This window comes from Gobio gobio (assembly GCF_949357685.1).
Source record: "Gobio gobio genome assembly, chromosome: 8".
NCBI classification, from domain to species: Eukaryota; Metazoa; Chordata; class Actinopteri; order Cypriniformes; family Gobionidae; genus Gobio; species Gobio gobio.
Window position 1 is genome coordinate 28,384,360 of NC_137114.1, and position 20,137 is coordinate 28,404,496.

At 39.4% G+C, this 20,137-nt stretch overlaps 1 protein-coding gene across 1 annotated transcript; it reads left to right on the forward strand.

The window, feature by feature from the left end:
- The first annotated feature begins 2,945 nt into the window (after positions 1-2,945).
- samsn1a (SAM domain, SH3 domain and nuclear localisation signals 1a) lies at positions 2,946-19,634 on the forward strand. The gene is made up of 16 exons (XM_079822616.1): positions 2,946-3,292; positions 4,581-4,724; positions 5,057-5,103; positions 5,244-5,281; positions 5,594-5,677; positions 11,112-11,194; positions 11,492-11,548; positions 12,804-12,906; positions 13,043-13,344; positions 15,379-15,459; positions 15,838-15,966; positions 17,510-17,621; positions 17,702-17,853; positions 17,958-18,170; positions 18,628-18,778; positions 19,277-19,634. Exons 1-16 carry the CDS (start codon positions 3,269-3,271, stop codon positions 19,378-19,380), a joined length of 1,824 nt encoding a protein of 607 aa, XP_079678742.1. The 5' UTR covers positions 2,946-3,268; the 3' UTR covers positions 19,381-19,634.
- Positions 19,635-20,137: the final 503 nt, after the last annotated feature.

Consider the following 20,137-nt stretch of genomic DNA (forward strand, 5'->3'; position numbering starts at 1 on the left):
CGGGAGGAGGGAGGGCGCCCTCGGCGGCGAGCAGACCGAGGCGACTGAGCCGGCGGCTGGGTGCAGCAGCTGGCCGCCGGGGCAGTACGTGTTACAGCCTCAGTCTGCTCTGGGGCGGCCGAGAACCGTTGGGCGCAGTTCTCAGCCGCGCCACCGAAGAGGCCAGCCTGGGATATGGGTGAGTTGAGGAGGCGGGCCCGCTCAACGTCCTCCACATCACCAGGTAAGGCCAGGTGTTCTCCCGGACCACAGCTGTGGACATCACCCGACCCAGGGAGCGTGTGGCCACCTTCACCACCTGGGGGGCGGGATCAGTTGCGGCACGCAGCTCATTGAAGAGCCCTGGGTCGGCTCCACCCTTGTGCATGTGCAAAGGGGCGGCGGCCTGCCCGTAGCTCTGCAGGACCACGCCACCGAAGTAGACGAGCCCACAGGCTTTGGGAGGGTGCTTAGGACAGCCACACCACGCCACGTCAAGCCCTCTGTGGACACCGTAGTGCGCAACAGAGAGTTCAACAGTGGGGGTGAGGGGGCCCCAGTGTACCCTAGGCCGCGGCCCCATCAAGGGCAGAGAAGGCGGAGGAGGCCACCAAACGGTCGCGGGAAGCACGGGGACTTCCGGGACCGCGTGATCTCCTCATGCACCTCAGGAGCGAAAGGCATTGGGGGCGGGGCCCAACAACTGTCGGGTGCCATACCCAAAAACCAATCGCGCAACCACGAGCACTCGCGACTGGGCGGAGTTCCACACCAGCGCGAGACTCGCGGCTGCCCGAGATAACATGGCTGTCAACTTTAGGTCGGATCAGGCAGTGCTGACACACCCGGAGGCGGAGCAAAACCTAATCGTCATCCCCAAAGGACTCCAGCCCACCTTGGGATGCGGCGATCGACATCTCACTGCTATCTGGAGCGTGAACGAAACGAACGAGGCGTCAGTGACGGGCCGCTGTTTCAGTCCAACACTCGCGGGTTTAAGCTATGTGCGAGAGAGGGCGTGGCCCGAGGAATGATCGTCGGGGTTCTTAACACCACGGCACCGCCCTCAGGTCACCCTGGCCACCAGCCAAAGTACCACCTCTCTCGGAGACGGTAGATTGGGGTGTGGCAGAGGGGACTCTCTCTCCTCACGGAGATACTGAGTCTCGACCGCGACATCGCGATGGTCACGTTCCCGCAGTGGGAACATGACACATCCACAAACACTGCCTGAACGTGCTGAAGCCCAAACACATCGAGCAGTGAATGTGCCCATAGCAACGGAGATCGATCGCACCCGGAAGTGCACGGGCGAACCGTCTTGAAAAAGACGTGCCACGCGCAAGCTCTTTTTGTGAGAGGAAAGCTCTGCAGAAGTGCCGAAGCGCCCAGGGAAACACACACACAGCTGTTGCAGATCACTGCACAGATCAGCAGGCAGGCAGCATGAGATCGTATATCCAACACCTCTGGAAGCTTGTTCGTCTCGAAGGCTGACAAAGACTCAGTCAGCAGGCTTGAAGGAGTGAAGAGATACTCTTGGCTCCAAAGCAGAAACATAATGCGATGTTGCCAGCGTACTTCCTTATATACCCACGCGGTGAGGCGGAGTTACGCATGCAAATTCCGCATGCCCATGGCATTGGCACGCCATTGGGCGCTGTTAAACACCTCGAAGGTAATTGGCTTCTAGGCGAAACCCCCATTCGTCAGTCACTGACGTACGTCGGAGTGACTGAATAAAAGGGAACACATTTTTAGTATCAACATTCAAAAATAACTTGATTGAGAACAGGAAGTCCATCCAATAAATGAGTGTATGAGTGGCCACAGACTAAACACAGGCACCACTCTTCTGCATAATGATAACCACAAAATTACAGAAACTCCTCTAAATGTCCAACATAACTGCACATTAAACACTAACATACACTAACAACATCTTTCCCTTTACTGAAAAAGATAAAATAACACTTTAATCCCTAAATTTACTCTCCTAATGCAGTCCCTTGCAAAGCATGCTGGGAACTACCGATCCACTGCCCAGTTTGTTCGTTTCACTTAGCAATGTAAAGTTGACCGAACAAACACTTATTAAGTAAAGCTGACAATACTCATTTTTAGTAGAAACAACTCAGTAAATCTAAGTAAATTTAGTTACATGAGTTTTTTAAGTAATGTGAACAAGGATGATTTGAGTCCAACTAACAGTGAAAGTTAATTTTTTTTGAGTGTAGACTGAAACAGATATATATATTTGAGAAAATGACCGCAGACGTGCAGTTAAAATCTGAAATTTTTCGACAGAAGTGGGCACTAATTGAAACATATTTGCATGAAGGAAATAGAGTTAATAATGTTTGAACAATACAGATAATGTTTTGGTATATTCTCTGAAGTACTGTCATGGGATATTTTGTTTAACTTTGTGTTTTTTTGTTGTTTATTTACTTTACATGATTAGTATTTTGTGTATATGTTATGTAACAGTGTTCTGTTTATAAGAAAAGTTAAATAAAAACACAGTTAAAAAAAAGAAAAGAAAAAAAACGCAGATGGGAGTGGAAATTTCTGCGCGTGATCCACTGATGATGCGCAAATTAAAGCACACAGACGCAGCCGGATCATTTCCATAATGACCAACGCAATCTTCCAGTTAGCGTCTGGTTTTTTGGCAGGTAAATAATGGAGTAAACACCAGTAAATTGACGAGCGGAAACCTTAGTAAATCACCTTCATTTCAATTGTGTCTGAAAGGGAAACTCCTACAAATGCATATGCAATAAGGTCAGCTGCAAAAATAACTGTCCACGCCTTTTAAGCGCAAATTTTTCACTTTGTGTCTGTAGTAAATTCTGACAGTATTTTTTTAACGCCAAAAGAGGGTTTGCGCTGGCGCAAGCTGTTAGTAAATCTTTTACGTGCCTGTGTAAAGACAGGATGCATCTGCATCACATTTTTAAATTAGACCAGTGACTATTAGACCTTGCATCTACAGTAAATTAAGCAAGCGGCTGTTGTAGTGACTATAGCCCAAACAAAAGCTCTCAACCCACTTCTCTAGTAAGTAAACAACATCAGCATTAACAAGCTCAACACTTGATTGAGGGGCTGCCTGGAGTGGTAATGGTCCTCCACATCTATTGGATTAGAGAAAGGATGTCATTCAGTATTAATCTGTGGAGCAGTAGGCAGTCTGGAACACTAAGCACTCTGCTCTCTGTCTGCCTGCCTCGTCCCATTGTTCATCCTATGCTGTGGGCATTGGAAAGAAACCATTCTTTCCAGAATGAATCTCTTCTGCTTCTCTCTGGTAAGATGTGATTCACCTTTTCTACTCTGTGGTTTGTGTGTGGATGCAATGTGAACTGCTGGAGGGGTTGAAGGCAACATGTGACAGAGCATGAAGATCAGGAAACCATGCTTTAGCTGATTTCGGAAGGCCTTTCATTTTTCTTCCTTTTAGTGAAGAAGTCGAGTCAGCGTGTTCATTATGGCTTACATTTGTAGCTCTAAAGATGAGCTATTTATCATATTATCTCATTTAATTTAATTTGAATTGTTTGTTTTATTATTTTATTTATAAAAGCAAGACACATTGTGAAAAGTTTCTCTGCCAGATGTGTTGCTTTGTGCAATTTAGGATTAATGGAGGTCTTGCTTCACTGAATTCATGCTGCTCTGATTTTGAAGCAAACTAAGGATTCTGGCTCTTTGTTTTATCTTGTGCGCAAATGGATTTGCACTCAAATGAACTGTAAACACGTAGGGGCGGTTTACAGGACAAACTTTTTATGTGCCTTGGCCGTTCATTTACATGACATTGGCATTTTGGGGGCCTGAAAAAAAAAGAAAGATGAAAGCAATACCATTATCCGTATAAACTACAAAACTGTGAATTCAAAATTTTATTAAATTTTTCACAATTAAACGTGTCCCTCCTGAACTCTGTTAATAAAACATATTTTTGTGAAAATTGTGACGTCATGTGTTTGCGTATTATGTGTTCAGTTCATATGCTCAGTCTATAGGTGCATAATGTTTCTTTACAGTTTACAATGTGGCATCACCAACTACAGGCCTGATATGCTTACTACAGCATTTTTTGTCGTTTTTGTGTGAACGTTGTGGTGTAAACATACCCATATAAATCAGGGACTTCAACGTGTTCTGTGACCCTTAATGGATCGGTGGTTGTCCTGCCTTAACTGTTTGATCTCAAAACTAATTTTTGTTTTAAAAAATTGCTTTAAACTAAAATTCTGTATGAACTTCGTTTCAACCAAGTCTAAAGTAGAGAAGCTTAAATTAAGCTGAATGTTTCACAAGTAAAATTAAAATGTACCTGCATATGATCTGTATATGGGTTTTTTATATAACAAAATATGCACATACATTTATATATTACTTATATGAATACAATACTGCTTGTTAATATCGACCAGGCTTAAAATGCATCACCTAATTTTATATAAGGTATTTTGTCACCGGGTCCATCTCTCTGTCCACCAAGGGGATGAAGACCCTTGTAATAAGTACACCGTACTTAACGTTAATAGCTTATTAGCAGCACAGATTGTAAGTGACATGTTGTTTTGTAGGAGGGCTCTATGGACAGCCTGTACGAGGCCGTGCAGGAGTCCAGTGAGGCTCAGGTGTACACCATCCCCAGCAGGTCCCGCAGCCCAGCTGTTCTCTTAGATGACACCAACAAATGGAAGAGCGCAGGGCGTTCCATTTCCATGGTAACTATAGAAATAACTGCTGGAATGTTGCATGCATACTGCACTGTCATGGGAGATGTATCAGCCATCTGGATGCACGCTATAACAGTGCTGTGGACATCATGAGCTTACATTAAATGAAAAGCTGCAGCTAACTGATTATACTGAAACCATATGGAAATATATTAACATCTATTTGAGGTCTGTTTATGAAAGAAAAACCTGAAATGTTAGGCTTGCGTAATCTTGAGAACACATGCTATGCATGAATGTGATTTTACATTAATGCATATATATATACAATAAAATATCACTTTGCACAATAAACTGCCTCATACTGTATTTACTTTCAGGAAATTTCTCAAATCAACTCAGACATCACTAGAAAAAAGAAACAAAGGTAAGTCCAGTTTGTGCTGTTTAGTGAACAAAGAGAAAAAATGTTGAACTTCCAGTCAAAGTAAAAGTGAAATGGCCCATGTGGCTTCCTCTCTGCAAATATTTGCATTGTATTGAATGTTTACTTGTGTCAACTTTCAGAACACTACCAAAGACTGTTTCTGAAAATGACGCTTTAGGTACGTGATATATTTTAAGAGATATTTTATATTTCATCTTCCTTTTGCGTCACATGACCAAGTTGCAATAATACACCTTTGTTATCCTTCCACACTCATAATAAAGAAACTAGATTAACTGACAGGCAACAGACAAAGAAAAAGATTTGTACATTGATTATCAGATCATTATACATGAATGACCAGACAAACAAGATTGCCCACATTTTCTTCCCCTCAATCAAGATTTCCAGAGTGAAAAAAGTAAAAACATGGAACACTAGTGTGCCTTAAATGAATAAATCTCTAATGGTTTTGGTTTCCCTCCTGCAGATAATACCATCTGCACTAATTCTGCCTGGCCGGCTGCCACAAAGCAGGAAGATTTAGTCCTCTTGAGGAACAATCAGAATGAAGGTAAAACCATTCTGAGGATTTGTAGGTTAAGCCCGACTAGATTTCATTTACAAGACACACAGAGGCAAGCAACAGCCGCTTAACATTGGCCAATCAGAAACGCTGATTGCGTCAAATCCCATTCACAGTGAATAGGGAGTGGGTACAACACAACCACAGTGGTGTGCAGCCAGTCATCAGCTCACTTAAAGCACTTGCTTGTCCTGTGTGGGATTAATTAAGAAACAGCAGGGTCTTAATTGTAAATAGGGCACTGGACCTTAGGGCATTGAGGACTTTCAATGACAAAGTACTCGGGTCATGGACTTTTAAATCAGCATTAAAGATTTTAGATTAAAGCTAGGCAATGCTTTTCATACACACTTTTTGTTATACTGGTTGAAACTCTCTTCACATCCTGATAGCAATCAATTTAAGAAGTGGTACATATATGTACATATGTGTATATATATCTTCTGTGGAAGTCTCAGGACCAAAAAATGTCTATCGAATCATTGATTTCAGTCCAGTGCAATGATAAGATGTCCTACCTGCCTGTCAACACATGTATTCCGTACCTTCCCGCAGACATCAACGTCATCAGCGCGTTCCATGACATGCATTGACACATAGTCACTGAGCGCTGAAAACAAACCGCAGCCCCATTTTACAGTTCCTCCTGAACCAAAACAAGCTCATGCTGCGTTCACGCCATGGCATGGTGCTTTGTAGGGCAACCGGTAGTTAGCACCACACTGGTTCCCTCAACAAAAACCCTATAGAATTTTTCGATAGGCTTTTGGATTATCGGAAAAAAAAAATCTCTGTGATCAGTTATCATTTTCACGTCCTGCGCCACGTTGTTAAAATAGCAAATGCATTTGCGCCCATTTGTGCGCCCATGGGCGTGCCGGTCTGAAAATTATTGTGTACATAAATATAAAAATGTCTACTTGTCATAATGTTTAGTCATTGCATGTATCAGAATTAGCCTACCTATTTGCAGTTATGACGAGCAAGCAGGCGCCATTGGACGAGGAGATCAGTTTCCTCGCTAGCTAAAGAAGCGTTCAGTTTTTCCGCTTGCCATTTGCAAGTGGCTTTTAAAGGGAATGGGAGATGAGACTCTGATTGGTTTATTGGACGTTTTTCCCAAAACATACCGATTACTCATTAAGAGAATAGGGACAACCCTTTTAGACTATGTGCCAGGCGCGCCAACCATTTTTTTCCATCGTGAAACTATTAAAAGTGGATTCGGACACACCCTAAGTGCACCTGCATTTAGCCACTTGTTTGCAACTGCCTTTTTCAAGGCACGTAACGGCTTCAAAAAATCCTGAGTGGCGTAATACTGATGTATTTTATGTCATAGAATAAAACGTGAAAGTGTCTTGAGCTTGTGTTCACCACAGACCTTATTTCAGCCTTTTAAACAAAATCCCATTAAAAAAACTAATTGACTTCGGGACGATGGAACCGGAAGTGCTAAAATGCTAACTCGCATTCGCATTTTGGCCTACAAAGTAATGTCATACCTGCACCCCTCTATTACGTCTATTAGAGATGGCAACCCATTACATTCTACTCGGAGCAGTTCACGTCCCCAGACTCAGATTCTACTGGTCAGCATTCTTTACGCTTTTTATTGCTGTTTCTCATGACGCTTTGCAGACTCTGGAAAGTGCTCTGAAGGGAGGGTGGGATCTTATGTTTTCAAAGCTAGCTTGCTACTGCTAGCCTCTCTAAAACTACCTACCCTAAATGTACAGAAAAGTGTATTTTATAGCTGGACTGGTCATCATTTCTTTGTCATTTTACTGCAAAGGAATCCTTTTGCCTTTTAAATGGTCCTGTGATGTGACATTTAATTAAATTTCAAAAGTACAAACATGCCATGTAATCTCTCATTTATTATTATTTTAGGTTCATAAGAGATGCATTATAATTATAAAAGATTAAGCCAATTGCTAAAGGGTTTTAGCTGGAGAATGTCATGACATGCCAACTTCCCACCTGTGTCCCACACTAATGCTTCACGTGCTATCGGAATTATCGTAAATACGAGTTTCCAAGGTTGCACTTGAACGCCCTCTGATGTCGATTTTACCACTGGGAAGTTCAGAAATAATTTTGATACCCAAATTCCCAAAATAGGCGTGCCATAGGTGGCGGGGAGAACTACTGCTGTGACGGGTATATGATTAATTCGTTTTTACCCCAAAACAGCTAGATGGTCTTGTCGCTAATGTAGTGCATATTTACATTACACTAGTAATCATTTGAAGCATAGGTTATTGTATGTTTTATACACAGCAAAGAAATTGCCAGCATTTGACCGAAATTACAGAATCTGGCATCGTAAATGTTTATGGTTGTCAGTGCATGTGACACTACATATAATTTTGGTTTTAATTAGATTTTCCAAATAAATAGGCAAGTATAAACATGATTCCTGTTCATTCCGACAACAAAGCACTTGAATGCAACAAGCTCGTAAATATAACTTCTGAAGTGGGACGTAGGACATTTCCGATGGCACGTGAAAGCAGCATTACTACCCATTTGCTATACGTTCCATATCTAAGCCGCGTTTCCACCGAAATTACCCGGAACTATTTGTACCAGGAACTTTTTTCCCAGGAACTTTTTCTCCCCCAGACCTGCTACAATCTGCGTTTCCACCACGGTCTAAAGTACCGGGGAGATTAGGCAAATTAGTCCGGTGACGTGGGAATGCGCGCGACTGCTTCTCCCAGTTACCGACGGACAGTAATCACTTTTGCGCGATACTGTCTGCAACAATAACAAGTGTAGGTGATGCAAGCAGCGCTGCTTTTGCTGATTATGTACACACATTACCAACACTGCTTATTTAAACGTGCACTTTCACCTGGTTTGACCATTTTAATGCAAAATGGGATGATGGGCAATCCAAAATCTGAATGTGTTGTAATAGCTCAATTCCAAAACAAAACATTTTCTATAAAAGGATAATGAGGTTTCAGTCATTCATGACAGATATGTGAAAAGTTAATTGAATGAAACAATAGACTGAATTAAGCAGTTGAAAGATTAGGTACTAGACTGCAAGTATTTTATTTTTTATCACAATAACATCTCTTAACATTCACAAAACAAAACAAAATCACATGACTAGTATTACAATATGCTTCATTAAATGCATAATATTAGAGACTTCTTCCTCAAATTTGAAATGAAGCAGGACCACACTTATGGCTTCACTTAAGTTGTGGTTATAAGTTATTATACTACATTCACATAGTTATACATTTAAAAATATAATATTTGGGTTTTCTAGATATGTTTATGTGCATATTCAGAAAGACTTGCGAGCAGCAGCCCTTTTATTTGCTTCCTACACTATATGAATACAATTAGAATGTGGTTATATAGTTAGAATGTGGAAATTAAAGACACAGTGACATTTTACACATTTTACTTTATTTTAGACAGATTAGTTCTTACAAAATTAAAATAAAAGTGTGCAAAGACAAATAAATTACTAGAACAATAAAATGAAAATATAAAATGTGAAAACAACAATATAAAAAAAGTGTATTTTTCAGTAACCTGTCCAAGAGCTGTGCCAACACGTACAATATATAAAGTACAAATGTGGTAGTGCAAATGCTTCATTCAAGCGGCTGGTCATTGTGGCTACTTCTTGAACGACTGGACAAACTGTCCAAGAACAGACAGAAACCCGGTCTGAAAGTCCCTCTGCTGCCGTCTGCTTTCTTCCGCTTCTGACTGGTGGAATGCCAACTCTTGCCTCCTCATCTCTCCTCGGCCTGGCTCTCAAGTAACAGCTGCATATATTGGTCAGTTCTTGTCCATGCTGCAGGGTTAGCATCCTCCATGTCCCTCAGTGCATCAAGAAAGTCACAGTCCCTTTTCCTTTTCTCTAAGTAGAAAAATTGCACAGAAACACATGGAAATTAATACACAAGGCAACCATGAAACAATAGAAACCATCAATTAATTATTTAAAGTGTTTTCACTACAAATAATGAACAATTGTTTGCCCAGTTTGAACAATGCCCAGTTTCAATTTTTATCATGGGCAATTTAAGTTTACAATTAAAAACAACAAAACCATTAAGGATTACACATCAGTTTTTAAATATATACACATTTTTGTCAGCTTTATAACGTACTGGTGACCGCGGAGGAAAACACGCTGGTCTCCGTTGCCTGCGATTCATCAGGGCCACTCGTTACACCTGGAAAAGCACGTTGAAAAAAGTTACTGCAACGTGTTTAAACACTGCAACGAGTTTAATAGATGATACCAAGATGATATATTTAACTTACCTTCAACCCACTCGGATTCCTGGATGGTTTCCAACAACGCACTAGCCGAGTCTTTCGTTACCGCTGCGCCAGAAAAGGACGGTCTGTGTCCCAGCAACGCGTCCAGGCGGTCATACCACTTGTTGATACGCCGGTCGGAACCGCTCCGGTTGTTATGATCCTTTAATTTCTTGTAATCTTGTCTAATTTCTTCAACTTCTCTCTGCACTGTTTTCCAGTGTGACTGGAACCGAGTCGATATCTTCAGTTATACCTTTTCATTGCGGGTCGCCGTTTCCAGTTCCCGCTGGATGTCCTCCTCCGCATATATGCTCAATAAAGCCTGAACCTCGTCGTCGGTCCATCGGTCGAATTTTTTTGTTGAACTCCATTGTTGCAAAAAAAATATTTACTGAACGCAAAACCCACGGAACCCACCTCGCAAAAGACTTGTAAATATGGCGGTGGAAAAAAAATAGCTGCGAGAGCTCAACCAATCAGCATGTTCAGCGCCCAAGTCCCACCCCCGAAAGTTCGGGAACTTTTGAAAAGTCCCACCTCGCAAGCAGGGCCGTTTGGAGGGGGAAATATTTACCCGGAACTTCATTTAGACCCTGGTTCCTGCGGTCGAAACACACCGAGTTCCCCCCCAAAGTTCCTGGTTCCGGGGTAAAGTTCCTGCGGTGGAAACGCGGCTCTAGTTTATCTTAGTGGGGTTTTTTTTATAAAAGACAAAGTTCAAATATTTTAATCACTATTATTTGTAATAGATGATAACAAAAATCATAAGCCTACTCTAATCAAAATTTCAAATACAAATTAATTTTAAGCTAATAATGTTGTTGAACCTGTCTGTATGGATGTACCACATTTCCTTGACTAGTAAAATCATCTGCCATGTGGTATTTCCCCTCATCAAAATACGTGAAGAAGCAAAACAGGAAATGAGGTGCAAAACCACATAAATGTTCTCATATGGAATGTACTATTTTGAGCTCTGCTTTGGTTAACCTTTTTTTTTAAAGTCTAAAGTCTCCTGCTGATAAAGTAAATGACTAAATAAATAAAAAGAAAAGCACAGTGACTTGGTTGCTAAGTACTATTGCTTACTAATTAGATTAATGTGTTTAAATTTCAGATCTGCTGAGAGCTGTAAAAAGGGCTGAAAGCCAGAAAATGGCAGACATTTCAAGAAACATACAGCAAGAGATGCCTGTCCAGGTCAGAAACATGTGACTTTTGTTTTAAAAAATTATGATATAGATTAAAGAAAATATCCATGGAAACAATATACTGTATTTTAGTTTAGCTTTATTTTCTCTCTTTCTCTCTTTCTAGATAGATAGATAGATAGATAGATAGATAGATAGATAGATAGATAGATAGATAGATAGATAGATAGATAGATAGATAGATAGATAGATAGATAGATAGATAGATAGATAGATAGATAGATAGATAGATATGCATATTTTGCATTACTTTTTCTATTAAAATTGTTCATCCTTTTACTGGTAGATTGTCTATTATGAGGGGTGTACGCCGAACCAGCTAAGCAGCAGACAGAATGACATGGTGAGTTCAAACCATGTCTACCCAGGTGGTTTTGTGCCAGCTGGAATGTAACTGATCGTTGTGTATTTCATAGGGGCCGGAACAACAGTTGTCCCCAAATAGGGTATTGTGGTTGACTGTCAGTACAGATGGTTGGGTGAGGGGCACATTCTGCCCATGTAATCCCTTTTGCCCACATGGCATTAGATTCAGTCGAGACTGTTAAATTTGTTGTGTGTTCTCCAGTGTAAGGGCCAGTGAAATGGCCATAAATTATCCGCCTATGGACCCCTGTGGAGAACATTGTTAGCATAATGAGGTTGTGGAATAAAATACACAAAATCATTGTTTTATCATATATTTAAAAAATAAAAATGTTATTATATTTTATATCCTCCTGGGACCCAGAAAAAAAAGGGTTTTAAATGTATAATATTTTCATGTCATTACATTGTTAGAGCATAATAAACAAATGGAATTATATTTTATACATGTGTTATGCTATGTCCTCTGTAGTGGACCGGACTCAATTGTTTAAAAAATAAAATGACATGTATAGGCAATTTTTCATTTACCAATCAATTTTTAGGTTTCAGGACTTTGAAAACCAAACTTTGTTTAATGATTATTCTCAACTATGTTATGAAACATATAACGGAATTAATTGATATACCATTTTACTTATGTAATATGTGGGTAAAATGGCCATACATGGGTTTCCCCATTCAATGCAATGTATCTATAAACGGACCTGCAAATTAATGTGTCCTTGGAGCAACATGTAATGAAAAAAGAAGTGCAATAATGGGAGTAATACATTTTCATGATAATATCTAATATTTCATAGGAATATTGATATGTAATTTCTGTCCCTATTTACTTATGTCTCCAAAATGCCTGATAAACATGATTTAAGTCATATTTTGATTAGAAAGCCCATAACATTGTTCCTGAGATGTTGATTTATAACAAACAATTTGAAAAACTGATTTAAATAATAATTACAAAATAATATATTTCCATTAGAGTGCTAAATTTGATCACTAAATTAATGTCAATCCTTTTTAAACATCAAGGAGAAGTTGTTGTCCTGGTGAAACATCCAAACATTTGGTACCTCTGAATATGCTCTTTACAGGACATCCAGACTTAAAACTGTGACATATATGGTGTCAGAGAAATTCACTAAAATATAATGTCCTGGGTCCCAGGAGGATATAAATTAACTTAAAATTTAAATGTAACAATGTAATGTAACAATTGTGTCTGTTAACAGCCTGAGACAGTAAATGCAGAGATGACACAGCTAAGAGGGACAAGGGTGAAAAAAGTAGAGAGGAAAAGTAGTCAAAGAGGAACTCCAACACAACAGACAACAGGTACATTCAACTAATAACTTGAGGCAATAGCAATAACTGGTGTTGTGGTGCAACAGAGATTTTTATTTAAATCTGTGTCAATGTCTTCGACAGACATTAATTTTTTTTTATGTGTATTGCCAATCTCACATCAAAGGTGCCAAAGGAATGATGCATGACAATGGGCAACAGTCACATAAACAGGAGAATTACTGTATTTCGGCTGAGGGGTCAAGGGTCAGCAGCTCCAGTAGACATCGCTGGAGTAACCCCACTGAAACAGCTGTAACCTGGGTACAAGCCTACAACACCTGTCAACCTCCTCACAACGAACATCGTGTCCACACCTGTGACTGCACTACACCCAGAGATAAAATCAACATTCAAAACATGAACAGAGACTCCTTGCCCAAAGGAGTGGTGCGTTCCACAACCAATGTGGATTTCTCTGCCCCCAATGTAAGCCATACACTATCATTCAATGTATTTTTATCACTCATTACTTCAGTCTTCAGTGTCACATGATCCTTCAGAAACCATTCCAAAATGCTGATTTGGTACTCAAGAAACATTCTTATTATCAATGTTGAAAACATACTATAAATAGTATACACAATCCATCCAAGCGTCTTAATTCATGTGATACAAACTCAAGCTGTTAACCTCCCATCAAGAGCTGAATGCCAATGTTGTTATTGCAATATAAGACTCTCACAGATTGTCCTGTCCTGCCAACTAGTGACATTTCCACACACTTAAAACAATTCAGGGTGATGACCTCTAGTGTTTTCTGAAGGTACATACACAATGTAAAGTTGATAATCCTTTCCTGTTTCCTGGATTCTCATATGACTATCTTGTAAGAGTGAACTACTACACTGTATCCCTCTCAGATAAACTGAAGCTCTCATAAAAGGTTAGGAAGGGCTGTTTGTTTCCAAAGGCTTGAAGAAATAGATTATAATGCTGTAATCCTGGATTTGGATTTTACTGTGGCCGATTGCACATAGTTGGATTACGCTGTTATTGTCTGTAAGGTTTTCTTGAACACTATTGGTCAGTTCATGCCTTGAACATCAATCCATTTTAAGTAGGTCTTAGTTCATTTGAATGAGAAGTGTCCTATTTCAGCGATGCCAAGCGTAACTGCAAAAATCTGGATTATTTCCAAACAGGTTACCCGAACACTCTCATCTGTTGCTGGTGAAATCACAAAGCAAATCCTTTAGGAAAATAAACCGTATTTTTGGCTTACTTATAGTTGTATAAAGAGCCTGTGACCAACATGCTTTACATATGTATACAAAATACGTAAGAAAGATAAAAACTCGTTGTGCAGTTTTGCAAACTAAAAGTTGTGAAAGTAGACAGGACGCATTTCAAAAGCAGCATTGGTCCACTTCCTTTGCGTGCAAATTACTTCCCCTATAAAGAGACCAGATTTCGCAATTTGGGCAAAAGAAAAAAGGAGTATTATTTAATAAGCTTTCACTTGACTATTTTAAAGCTTTTCTTATAATTTGAAATGATGAACGTGACATTAAACATAAAAGTTATATAAAAGACATGGTGGAAGCACAGATTCTTGCATCTGTTCCACAAAGAGGGCCTTCATGAAACCGATATGGTGCAAAGAGGGTTTGTTTATGTAAAAAGCACCTCTACGGAAATTCTTTTTCTCTGCGTGCATGCCACAGAGTCCCACTAACCGAATTTGTGTTACTCGAAATGACTGTGAAGTGGTAAACCACAAAATGCAGACTCAAGCATTCAATGTTTTCCCCCTGTAAAACTGATGCCTTGATAATAGACAGAGCATGCATTGGCTCACATCCTGTGCGATTTAAGGAAGTTCTTGTGCTCGTTTGTTCTGCTGAGGCATTGCCTTTTATACACTGAGAGGTAAAACCGCTAGTTTCAGATTAGAGTTTCATTTTAAGAAAAACTGAACGCACATCAAGGCGATGCTTCAAAGGGCTGCTTCAAATGCATCAGACAAACCAAAATGTCTTAAACCTAAGGTAGGTTTTTATTAATGTATCTTACTTAAGGTAATCATTTGAGGGTGATACTTTTCAGGTGAAATTATTCTGTATTACCATATCCCATAGATCTGACAGTGGAGCAAGAAAACAACCTGACATAACATTACTTTGAACAGCTTTGTCTAGCTTGGCTCTTATGTTACCTCAGTTTGCTATTTGTATGAGATTACATGGATTTTTAATTTAGATAATTATTTGTCATTTTCCTGTGGATGAGCTGACAGGTTCTGAGCAGATTAGGAATCGTTCACTGTTTTTATCAAATTGAAAACATTACATTAAAATGATGACATGTCTAGTGCTGCTTAATGAACTCAAGTGCTCTACAATTTGATGACAAGGACAGTATAATGGCCATTTTATGTTTTATACAAAGTAATGTGCAAACATGGCATGTGCTTTGATGTTATATCTATTGTAAATTTGCTGTTTTATTTACCTGACACAGCGGTCCACCAGTTTTGGGAGATTTGACACGTTCAGAAATCAAAACTCCCCTTCCAGACTTGAGGAAAATGGGACACCTGAGGTAAGAAGAATTCGGATGAATAAAACCCTTTAATCTGCTCTTGAGGAGTTTATGCCCCATCATGATGCTATGTTTCCTTGTGACATACTTTTCACTATACCCTTAAAGGCAAAACAATCAGTTACAATTGTCGGTTACACTTTATTTTAAGTTGACGTAGTTACTTACTCAAATAAGTACCGGGTAATATTAATTAAATACATGTACTTAATATAGAGTTACGGTTAGGGTTTACTTGTAATCATGCATAATTTACTATAGTAAGTACATGTAGTAGCGTGTAACTACGTCTCCTTAAAATAAAGTGTATTTTAATTGTCTTATTGAACACTGGAGAAGGATTAATAAAACAGATTGTGTTTATTTGTGCACAAACAGGCAGAGGGTGAATCAACAGCAGAAAACTGTGAGAAACCAGGAAGTCTTGGAAAAAAGATGAAGGCCATCTCGATGACTATGCGTAAAAGGATGGGCAAGAAACACGTCAAATCCTACTCTGAGGACATGGTGAGTCACAATGCAAGTTCCTCATATGATTACCGACACTGATTAGGCAACTTTTTCATTATCCAAATGATCAGCAGTTTGTTCAAGAGTATAGGAGAGTATAGGCACACGTATATTCCCCTTGTTAGCGTCATTGTTGTTATCATATTAATTATTATTTGATCTCATCTTATAAGGCTTATAAGTCTTCTATAACTGGTTTCCATCTCTATTAGCTAATATTTATATAATTTAAATTTCAATCTCTTAACATTTGTTCATATTTACAACCTTTAAAATTCAATGTACCTTATGAGTCATAACCCAAAAATGATGACCCATGCTGTGTTCGAAATCGCCCCTATAACCTATTCCCACATTACTCCACTTATATAGTAGCCTGATGTCGTCATACTCAATTCTAGTCAGAATATGAGTCTGATACTGCTCCATTGGGCTGTGATTATGAATATGAGGTGTGTTTCAACCATAGACCGTAAAAAAGGTTTCAACCAAACCAGGAAAGAAAATGCCTCTGCACTCAATTGGATAGACCTACAACCAATCAGAGCAACAGAGCGATGCATAGTTGTCAACAGAACTCAACTGCACGCACGCTGGAAGAAGTAGAAGGAGAAGATGAGTGTAAACGATCTTTGCCGGTGTTGTAAAAAGAATTTAAGGATACACGGAGTACTTACCAACACGATCATCCTTTATGAGAGAATTAGTAAAGGTGAATGCATATTTGAACAAGTTCTCAGTTTAGGATTAGAACGAATGCACCCCAAGCGCTCTTTGGTGACGTGGATGATTACGTTACTGTTGATCATCTGTCTATCATCGTATAAAGCACGCCCTGACAATTTGATTGGTCTGAACAGCTCTGGTTCGAGTAAGTTGCTCCACAACGGATCAAGTCCAGACCGAACTTCCCGACCTCAAATGTTGTGGCTAAGTTCGGCTGGCATCCAGGCTTCAAATATAGTCCACTTGAGGGAGTGAATTAAAACGAGCGAGTGAATTCGGACACTGAGTGCGCCAGAAGAGCTGCCGCTTTTGCATAGTTTCTGCTTGCTGTTTAATAATTATTTAAAACGTAACAAACCGGCAGCTCCACTAGTAATGAAAAAATGTATATTGAACTCTGCCATGGAAAGTAGCAAGTACAAACCTTTTAATAATCAAACTAAACAATTTAACAATCAATTAAAAAGGAATTTATACCTGTATGATATTACGCTGGATCAACGCCATTTGGAAAATGGATGGCGCTAATTTGCGCGCGACTCTCACAGTGCATTATGGGTATTCTCTAGCCGCTGAGCGTACATTAGTTGTACACTTGTTATTGCGGTGCATTGTGGGATTGAATGAGTGCACTCAATAACGTCCACTATGGTTTCGGACACCACTACAAATGGCTGTCCCCTCAAATAGTGCCCTATTTAAGGGTATAGAGGGCGATCTCGGACACAGCCTCAGAAAACCAACCCCTGTAGCCAACCTTAATCAGCAGAATAGTTCATAGGAATATTCCAGACTGATATTGTGATTGGTACAGGGTGATGACATTGAAGGAGAAACGGAGAACGGGACTCCAGCTGAGAAGAGCAGAAGCTCAGACCGCACCAGCAACTCATTAGAAAGCCTCTACAGTGGACAGAGCTCGTCCAGTAAGTATCGGCATACATGCACCTGAATTAGAAAGTGTTTTGACATTGTAATCATACTCTTAATGTTCATATTGGCTCAGGTGGTGTGACCAGCAATTCCGATGTATCCAGTAACAGAGACAGCCTGAAACTGGAGGAGGACATGCCCTACACGGGTCAGTTCTGCGGGCGAGCCAAAGTTCATACAGACTTTTTCCCCAGCCCATATGATACAGACTCCCTCAACCTAAAGGTGAGATAATAATTAAAAACAAATGCTTGCATCCAGCTGAATTAACCAGCACAAATTGAAAGAATTGCCAACAGGAAGTTAATGAAGTTGGTGGCCTTTTTCAGGTGGGAGACATCATCAGCATCATAAGTAAACCACCGATGGGCATATGGACTGGAATGCTCAATAACAAAGTGGGAAACTTCAAGTTTATCTATGTGGATGTTCTGCCCGAGAAAGAGAAAGAGGAAGAGGACCCAAAAATAAGACCTGTGAAAGTATGCAAGAAGCCACGACCAAACACACTTCTGGAGTTATTAGAGAGACTTCGTTTAGAGGTATAAACAAACATGTGCACACATAGCAACATCACACCACCAGAAAAAAAAAAGTATTTTAAGGTCACTATCTTCACCTCACGCCGATTAGCTGCCACAAGTGTTATTGGTAATTAAAACTAAACTATTAACAATTTTTCTGTAATTGAAAAGCTGAAATAAATATTACATGAATTTTACATGAAAATTAAAAATGTTGCTATGACTGACTACTATTCTAAAATAGTACTAAAATGAAAAAGTGAATTAAAAATATTAATAAATACTAACATATTTCGTTTCTCATTTGCATATATTCTCAACATTTTGAGACTCTCACCCTCTGTTCCACTACATGTCAATCCTACAAAAAAAAATCACTCAGCTCCCACAGAGAATGAAATGAACTTATCAAATGGACAGTTTATACGGTAGCTGTATTGCAACTTTTTTATGCTCGAAATCTCTTTTGTCACAGGAATATGCATCTTCATTACTGTTGAACGGCTACCAGACAGTAGATGACCTGAAACATCTGAAAGAAAGGCATTTGATTGAGCTGAATGTGACTGATCCAGAACACAGACGCAAGTTGCTGGCTGCGTCAGACTGCCTCTATGTCACAAGCAGTGAGTGTCAAGTTTGATTGACGGCTGTGGGCAAAACTATTTTGGTTTATATTTTTGGTTTTGGTGTCCATCTCAGGAAACATTATGTCAGCAAGCATCAGGAAGGGCATCGATACTGCTATCTTTGCATCGTCTATTTTTGTGTTTGGATGAAATTCTGCCTTTTTGAAATACTTGAGTTACACTGAAAGTCCTGTAATACTGAATGTCACAGCTTTATCCATTTTAATTTAATCCATGACGCTCTGTGCGGTCAGGAGCAGACCTTTACAGGATTAATTGCTGTTTGGATGTGGGCTCACTGTGTGAGCAGGTGGCACATGGTTGGGCTGCTCTGGCTGATAGGAGTGTGGGATGATAACCAGGAAGACATACTGCCATTTAATTAACATTAATTTCATTTGGGTTTTTGAGCAAACCTGATTTGATCGGCAGAGATTAAATTAACGAGCAGGAGTTTGTATGAGAGATTTAACCTTCCTTTGCTTTGGCCTACAGAAGACGAAGAGGGAGAGATGAAGGGCGATGATGAGGAAGACGAAGATAATGACTGTCCCAGAGACTCGGGTTGTTTTATTCCAGCAGAGTGTCCTGACAGTTGAGAGGCACTCACTAGTTAACTAATGTCTCTCTCCTGATATAATTATTGGTAAAGCTACAAACAGACAGTAAATGTTTTCTTATATGTGCTAGACTTTCATTTAGATACTTGTTTTGTATTTACATATTTTTGTTAATCTTTGTGTTGATGTAACCTTTTTCTGTTCAATGTAGATGTTATTTTAACTTTCATGCCACCATACTTGTGTGTACGAATTGTATATAATATTATTAAAAAAATAAATTATTTATTCTGCAGCTTTCTCTTGCTCCTCATTTGGCATATACATTGATACTGCTGCTAAAATTCAGACCATTAACTTTCCATTTGTTTCTCAAAATAACAATTTGGTTTTGGTGGGTGTTTGGAATCGGATATGTTTCCAGATGACTAGTAGTCCTGTTTTGCATAACATAATTTATGTATATCATATGCAACTCTTTGAGAAGCAGTCGAATATATATTGTGGTAACACTTTACAATAAGTTTTCATTAGTTAAGATTAGTTAACTACATTATGAACTAAAGATGAACTTCACTACACTTCTAGCATTTATTTATCTTAGTTAAAGCTAATTTCACTATTAAAAAAACAAAAGTTGTATTTGTTAAAACTAGTAATGCACTGTGAACTAACATGAACAAACAATGAACAGCAGATTTTTATTAGGACTAACTAACGTTAACAACGATTAATAAATAATGAAACCAATGTATTGCTCATGGTTAGTTCATGTTAGTTTATACATTGACTAATG

What these genes read in the sequence shown, in the direction of transcription:
- samsn1a (XM_079822616.1), top strand. Translation starts at nt 3,269, where the DNA reads ATGAATCTCTTCTGCTTCTCTCTG. An exon ending in GAGGAACAATCAGAATGAAG is followed by an intron (nt 5,678 to 11,111) that starts GTAAAACCATTC and finishes TTTAAATTTCAG; the next exon opens with ATCTGCTGAGAGCTGTAAAA. An exon ending in CTGCCTCTATGTCACAAGCA is followed by an intron (nt 18,779 to 19,276) that starts GTGAGTGTCAAG and finishes TTTGGCCTACAG; the next exon opens with AAGACGAAGAGGGAGAGATG.